This window comes from Astatotilapia calliptera, chromosome 20 (genome assembly GCF_964374335.1).
Source record: "Astatotilapia calliptera chromosome 20, fAstCal68.1, whole genome shotgun sequence".
NCBI lineage: Eukaryota > Metazoa > Chordata > Actinopteri > Cichliformes > Cichlidae > Astatotilapia > Astatotilapia calliptera.
The window spans coordinates 22,454,450-22,461,913 of record NC_137441.1 but is presented as its reverse complement, the minus strand read 5'-3'; the positions used below and the strand labels follow the sequence as shown (position 1 = coordinate 22,461,913).

The following is a 7,464-nucleotide window of genomic DNA, read 5'->3' as shown; positions in this document are numbered from 1 at the left end:
GAAGTTGTATAACCTTCTGGCCTAGTAAATTCTCTGTAGGCGTTAAAAACAGTGCATAGGCCATTGTTGTTTCTAGCTTAAACCCCACCCCCCAAAACAACCCTAAGAAAAAAAAAAAAAGCAGTGTTGTCAATCCATTTTTAGTCTGTTGCAGTTCTAAGTTTATTTTTAACCCCAGAAAACAAATGAACTCTTTGAAGCAATACAAAGGAGCACAAGTTGTCATAGTTTTAAAGAAACATATTTATTGAAATTGTATAAAAATAGCTTCTAAAATAATTTACAATTCTAATTTGAAAAGATGGAAAAACAAAACAAATATCCAAGCTGCGATCATGCAGCCAGAAAAGTCTTCTGAGTCTCGCACTCACACTCACAACATTCACTCAAACAGCGCAACGAAAACCAGTTACCATCAGTAGACATTGGATGTTTACATACATTAGGATGGAAGTGCTTTTGGGACTATTTACATGTTATTTACAACACATACAAACATACACATCTGCTCTTTTCAAATTTTTCAAGCCATAAATATGGTCACATCTCTGCTATTATTTTTAAATAATGTGGGCCCTTCAGTGATGGTGGAATGAAATATATATATATTTGTATATATACACACATACGCGCACACATCAACAGCCGAAATTCTCTCATAAATAAATAAATAAGATCTGTGACCAAAAACAAACAAAACCTCATTGAGTGTGAAAAAGAAGACAGCAATAATAAATATCGTTCTTATTTACAATTCTCGTCCCCAGCGATTTTTTTAAGACCTGTGTGAGGCACTGTTTATAAGAAAAAAAATTGAAGAGCAGAGGATGTTATATCTCGGTATGGTTTTGCATTGTGGTGTGCATTCAGGTGGGTTTGAATGAGCGGTTGCCTAAGCCTTGTGTTTGTATACAACACAAGAAGGAGGAGGAAGAAAAGGTTGTAGAATAGAGGTGGATGCTGTAGTAAAGAGTGAGGTAAGTCCAGTTTTTTTATGATTTGTTTGCACAGGTTGCTGCCAGAGCTATGAGGTTGTCTGGTTGCTAATGACATTGGAGTAGTAGAAATAGTGATAGTAGTGGTTATAAATGGCATAGGCTTTACTGATCTAGGCCCACGAGAGGAAAAACAGTGACAGCAATAAACGCTATAAAGCCTTGTAGAGCGTAAGGAGCAAAAAGGCCATTGATGAAAAGCCTTTTTGCTTCACAAATTCAAGTATTTTCAGGCGCCTACCCCCCCAACAATCTCACAGAAGGCACTTTTCTTTGAGAAAACAAAAAAAACTAAAGTCAAGCTTCTCTTCACCAGCGTCTTTGCTTTTCCCTCTTTGCTGTGATCTCGAGGGAGAGAGCGGTGCAACGAGAGCTTATGTAACTCTGTCCTCTTGCCATTCAGCACAACAGCCACACAGGTGTGTGTTTGCTCAAAGCAGGTGTGTCCAGAGCACGCCCTCCTGCAGACTCACGGACGTCCGGTGCCTAGATCAGCGTCCAGCGAGGATGATGTCATGACACTAATGGCTGGGAAACTCAAGTAGTTGGGGTCGTGACAGTGAAGAGGGTCTGACCCGCCAGGCCGAAACTGCCAGATGTGTGCAGTTGCATACACTTTGCTCTGGGGTGTGGGTGGCCAACGTTCCTCTCCACTCTGCTTCAAGTCTTTTGTATCAGTGCAGTCCAGTTCGGACCAGAACAGCCCAATTGTAACAGTCCGCGCCCGTATCATCGAGCCACGGCCACGGGGGTGGGTGTGAAGGCTGAGGGCTCGTGGCCGATGCTGTGCAGTCTGATTTCTGTGGTCTGGTTCTCTGTCTGCACCGAGGACGGTACTACAGAGGAGGACATGCTCTGCATCCACGAGTGGTTGAAGATGTCCTCGAAGGACGGGCGGTCGGCTGGCCGCAGAGACAGACACCATTTGATTAGCTGCTGGCATTCTGGTGAAAAGGAAGCAACATGCAATTAGTCCTGGTCAACACATGAGTAAAGTAGATGATGTGCAACGTGTGACTGAAAGGCTGGTATATGAGCTGCAACGTGGGTTTACCTGATGAGATTCTTCTCCGGAAGAAGACCTGCCCCCTCATGATCTCCTCATCATGTTCAAATGGGATGTCCCCGCACACCATGTCATACAGCAGGATACCCAGGGACCAAACTGTGGCAGAGCGCCCGTGGTAGCGATGGTACTTGATCCACTCTGGAGGACTGTACACTCTTGTGCCTGTGAGACAAAAATAAAATAAAAGAAACAAATTAGCTTAAAAGGTGTACTCTTTCTAAAAGAAAATTTGAAAATCTCAGAAAACCATGTGACTTATCATAACACAGTAATAGTGAAAATGAAAATATTTCTGGGGAGAGTTGAATGATAAACAAGGACTGGGGATTTGTCAGCTGAGCCTGTTTCTCAGGCTGTTATCTGGGCTCAGGTGCCAGGCAGCGTGACAGGCAGTTTTTGCGTGCGGTAACAGAGTGCACTGGAGGGAGGGGGAGCAGACATGTGACTTTGTTTACAAACTTTGAGTTGTAAAAATACCACTTCCCTCCAGTGGGGGGCAACAAAACTAAGGCAAAACCTTCCAGCATGTACTAAAAGGCGGCTGTGTGGAGTATGATTACACAAGCTGGGAATTTCTGCTGTGGTCTAAACGGGCAAAAACCTTATAACCCTAATGATGTCGATAAAAAGTATATGTAAACAAGTTAGGTGAAAAACAAAAACAATATACAGCGCACTATATACTGAGCGCAGTGAACTCACCATCAAAGTCCGTGTAAATGGTGTCCTTCAGCAGGGCTCCGGAGCCGAAATCGATGAGCTTCATCTCCCCGGTGCGGAGGTCGATGAGAATGTTCTCGTCTTTGATGTCCCGGTGCACTACGCCGCAGTTCTGGCAGTGCCGCACGGCCTCCAGCACCTGGCGGAAAAAGCTCCGCGCCAGGTCCTCCGGTAAGGCACCTTTCTCGGTGATGAAGTCGAACAAGTCCTTGACGTTCTCGGGTCTCTCCATTACGATGATGAAGCTGTCCGGCCGCTCGAACCAGTCCAGCATCTTGATAACGCCGCGGAAGCCCGTCCCGACTTTTTTCAGCAGGACGATCTCCATTGGGACCCGAGAGCCGTTAGGCTTTAGAGACAAATGACAAATACAGCACTCAATACACACGTACACGCCCTAAACCAACCCGCATGTGTGGGTATTGATAAGTAATATGTTTTTCATCTTAATTAAAAAGGCGCTAATAATAAAACTGCTTCTTACCAGCTCTCCCCACTCCGAGATTCTGTCCTTGGCTACATGTTTGACAGCGACCTGCCATGGCAAAGGAGAGACCGCGTCACACAACGTGTACAACAACCGCACATGTAATAACCATGACAAATAAATGAGCACATAAAAAACGTATTCTAATATTAAAACATGGCGTACTAACCGGAGCTCCGTCGGCTATCTTCGTTCCGGAGTAGACTGTTCCGAAGCCGCCGCTGCCCAGCACGGCGCCGACCTGATAAAGCTTCTCGAAAGGCTCCCTCTCTTTCACTGCAACACAGTATAAACATAGCCGGTAAATACCGGAGAGCAAACCCGCTTATCCGCGCTGGAAACAGCGCAATATAACGGCGCTAATATAAGAATATAAAATATTGCAACATGGCTAACATTACTGTTAATAAATGACCGTCCTCGGCAGTTATTAAGTTAAACTAGCTGCTAGCGTGTGTAGACTGAGCCACTGCTGCAGCGCCGTCCTCCATGACAACACAGCGGGGGGAGAAAAAGGGCGTCTAACCTTGATGAACCTGGAGCTGGATTTTCGCCGGCATGTCTACGGTGGAGATGTGGGCCAGAGAATTGAGCTTGGACAGCAGCATTCCTTTAATATCCACCGCAGGTCAACGACGTGTGCCCTCCGTCTTCGTTTTTGTTTTGTTGAAAGGAGTAGTTTTATTCCGACAGTGCGTCTTTCCCGTGCTGAGCTCCGAGTCCACGTTGCAGGAACAAAAATGCGGTAGGGATCCTTTCATCCGAATAGCAGACAAAAAAACAGTCCCTGTGGTCCAGGAAAATATAGCCAAAAACGTAGTCCCGGCAAAAGGATGAAAACCTAACGCGAGCTACGGCAGTCCCCTGCAATGTTTTGTAAACAGTTGAGTAAAAATGCGCGATATAAGGAGATAAGGCAGGGTTCAACCTAGTGCCTCAGTCTGACACCGGCTCCTGAAAATATCTGATCGGGGGGGGGAGGACCCTTATATGACTATAGTAAGGAGGCGGGTACCAAATGCTGACGTCTACATTGGTCCCGCCCTCTTCCGCTCCTCTACACCAATAAAAAGCAAATACCACATGTCAATCACAGACTGAAAATAAAGCTAACCGGCCTGCCAGACACAGACGTGGCGGGAATCAAAACGCGCCAAAAAGGGAGAGACTAAAGTAATAATTATGAATTCATGTTGGAGGGAAATGCAAATCCAAGGCCAAGTGCTTGTCTCCTCCCTTCTCGGGAAACCAAACCGGGTGGGGTGAGGGGGATATAACTAGACCATTAGGAATAAGACTGAAGATAAAAGGGCGGCACTGGTGAAGCTGCATATAACATTTTGTCTACTCTCTGGCATAGCTTGATATCACCTGCAGAGCGTTTTTCCTTTTTTTTTTCACTGTTTGCACGTCACTTGCTAAGCCTGCATTTAACAAAATAAACACCCTGTTGCTGCACTGAAGCATCCATATTGCTTCATAAAGATATTTGTGCTTATAACACACACATTTGTATGCACTCAAAGTATAGATATGACCTGAGAGCAGTTCATCAATTTGCACTTCAGTTATGCTCACCCCCTGCCAATCACCTGATTAATTTCACATTCAACACAAAGCTTTACGGGATGAAGTGAAGCCCAGGACTGCGCTTTCAGTTGACAATGCCTCTCAACTGGCTGCTGCATCAAAGAGGCGCTAGTGAGAATAGCTGCATTCCACTCATTCTTTCAAATTGGGTGGCCGTGTCTGCAGCCGTTCACAGGATGTGGGAAACTAGAGATAAATAGGCTTCCATTTACCCCCCTTGCCAGGCCCCCTCCTCTTTTTGCCCTCTCTGCTCCTCCTCTCTCCGCCTTCTTTTTCCCGCGCATGTTATTGTCGGAATGGCATGCTCCCTTTCCCCCACCCATGCTTAAGTTGCATTCTGTTTTCCTTTGAAATTTCACAGCAGATCTTAAACGGTCATGCTGCTGATTTAATGCATTTCACATGTATGTCGTGAGATGACGCACCCCAAAAGAATAAAACAGTAAGTGGTGTGTTGGTGCATGAGGAGCACTGCTTTGTAGATACACTACAGTTTAAAAAAAGGTGACAGATAAAGTGCAGATGATTTACTATTTTGCAGCTTTGGTTTGCATTTAGTGGCAGAGATTCGTTTTTTGTAGTTTTTTTTAATGCACGGGCTAGCATGCACAAAAATGTGTGCTTAATGCACCATGAAGGTCATTGAGTGCATGTAAGGAAAAAAAGACTCAGTGGGCTACTCTCTTAAGGTATTTTCAGGTCAGTCTGGCTTAGTGGAATGACAATGAGAGAAAGCGGGGTTGTTGATACATGCATTTGGGACACCCTGGGCAAATTCCTTCAGCCCTAAAATGTTTGAAGACAATATGCAAATCAGGTGCAGAACAATGTAACCAAATGTCAATCTCATTTAAAAGGCTTCCTTCAAGTACTGGTGTGGATGAGGGCTCTGTAACCTTCCTTCTTTCTTTAGGATCTACACCAGCCATTCTTCCTGGGTGTAGATTCCATTTGAGGACAACAGGGAGGCAAGGGGACACACACATGAAGTAGCCCCCAGTAACTGTTGACTTTCAGATACTTCATTTCCTGCATTCTTTTGCAAATTTTAGGCGCCAGTTTGCACACATTTTTCTGCATTATTTGAAAGTAGAAATGCATCGCCAGCTCAACATCTACTGGATATATGTATGGAGTGTCTGTGAGGCCTGCATTGCTTTAAAAGGATTATTCTGAACCCTTTCCACATTAACATTATCCCCACTGAGTCGAAAGATGTAAGCATTATTTGCTCTGTCCTGTTTTGTTTGCTTGGCTCCAGACGTCAGAGTCAAACTGTAATGAGTTTATAATTCTGTGTGACATCAGGCTGTGTTTGTGTCTTTTGTTTGGGGAAGTATAACCTTGTCATCTGATAACATTAATGATAAATTCATTTGCTTAATTTATAACAACCCCGCCCCCAGACTTTAATAGACTTTAATAGCGGCTATGCTTCAGCAAGATTGCTCCCCATGTTCAAAACCTTCTGCACTTTACTGAAGAGATTTTGAAATGCCTAAATTCCTAAAACAGAAGCCAGTGCAAACACTGCTATCCCATTTAGTGCCACTTGAGGCAGGCTCCAAAAAGTCATAAACATAAACTTTATTTGCATAGCACAAATTAAGAAAAAAACAAAAACAAAGCAAGAACACATCTTGAAACCTTGAGATTAGCCTTTATTAGCCTTTACCATTGCCAGCTTGGTTTCAGAAAACGTCATGATAATACCATTTCATCTGTAAAAGGTCATTAACATGATGGTGGCCAAAACACTAACGTGTAAGCTTCAAACCTTTCCTCTTCTTCTTTCAGATTTCATGCAATTTCTTGCATCTAGGTTATGCTTCACTTTTCCATAACACGTACACTCCCTCCCTCCCCTTGCCTTTTATATAAAACATTTCAATTAGCATTCATGTTGCTTTTGGTAGCACTGTTTTATCAAATATTTAAACCAGCATTGTGCATGCTCATGTACAGTGTACAGTCTCATTCTGCTGCAATAAAGAAATCCAGTTGTATAGAAGTCTATTGGAAAATGGCCCTTGGCTCCCTTGATCTCTGTGTTACCCTTTTCTGAGATGGTGATAGCAACTTGCTCGAACAGTTTTTCACAATGCAATGCACCAAGTGGGTAGGCCCACCTCGTATTCATTCAGATTTCATTTACACACCTTTCAGTTCCTTTATATGTTTGCATTAATCAGACTATGACCTTTTAAGGCCTTGATTTTAATGTCACTGACCAGGCTTTGTAGCTTAAATCACATTTGCCACACTTGTATTCGAATTGAACATAGCTTCAGTGTCGAAATATATGTGAATAAGTGGATAATCTATGAAACTGTTGTTAATGCGTTTATGTTCCTGCTGTAATAATGTAAGGGTAAGTGGTGTTACAGTGGCATGGGTTCTGATGGGAGTGTGCGCTTCATGCCCAGTTAGGGGCACAGGAGAAGTGTGTGAAAATGAAACGATCCAAAGCAATGAGTGCCACAGTGAAATGCCACAAGTGAGTGCATCATCTTTCTGTAGGCTGCAGATATTCCTGCCTGCATGATCAGCAATGCTCAAATGACAGCCATCTAAGCCCATCTGTCAAAAGGACAGGTTATTAG

General features: G+C 43.8%; 1 protein-coding gene across 1 annotated transcript; it reads right to left on the bottom strand.

Annotated features, from left to right (window-relative positions):
• Positions 1-225: 225 nt before the first annotated feature.
• On the bottom strand, positions 226-4,237 carry pim1 (Pim-1 proto-oncogene, serine/threonine kinase). The gene is made up of 6 exons (XM_026154576.2): positions 3,798-4,237; positions 3,441-3,547; positions 3,269-3,319; positions 2,767-3,133; positions 2,050-2,226; positions 226-1,939 (listed from the first exon to the last, which is right to left on the bottom strand). Exons 1-6 carry the CDS (start codon positions 3,877-3,879, stop codon positions 1,725-1,727), a joined length of 999 nt encoding a protein of 332 aa, XP_026010361.1. The 5' UTR covers positions 3,880-4,237; the 3' UTR covers positions 226-1,724.
• Between the last annotated feature and the right edge of the window lie 3,227 nt (positions 4,238-7,464).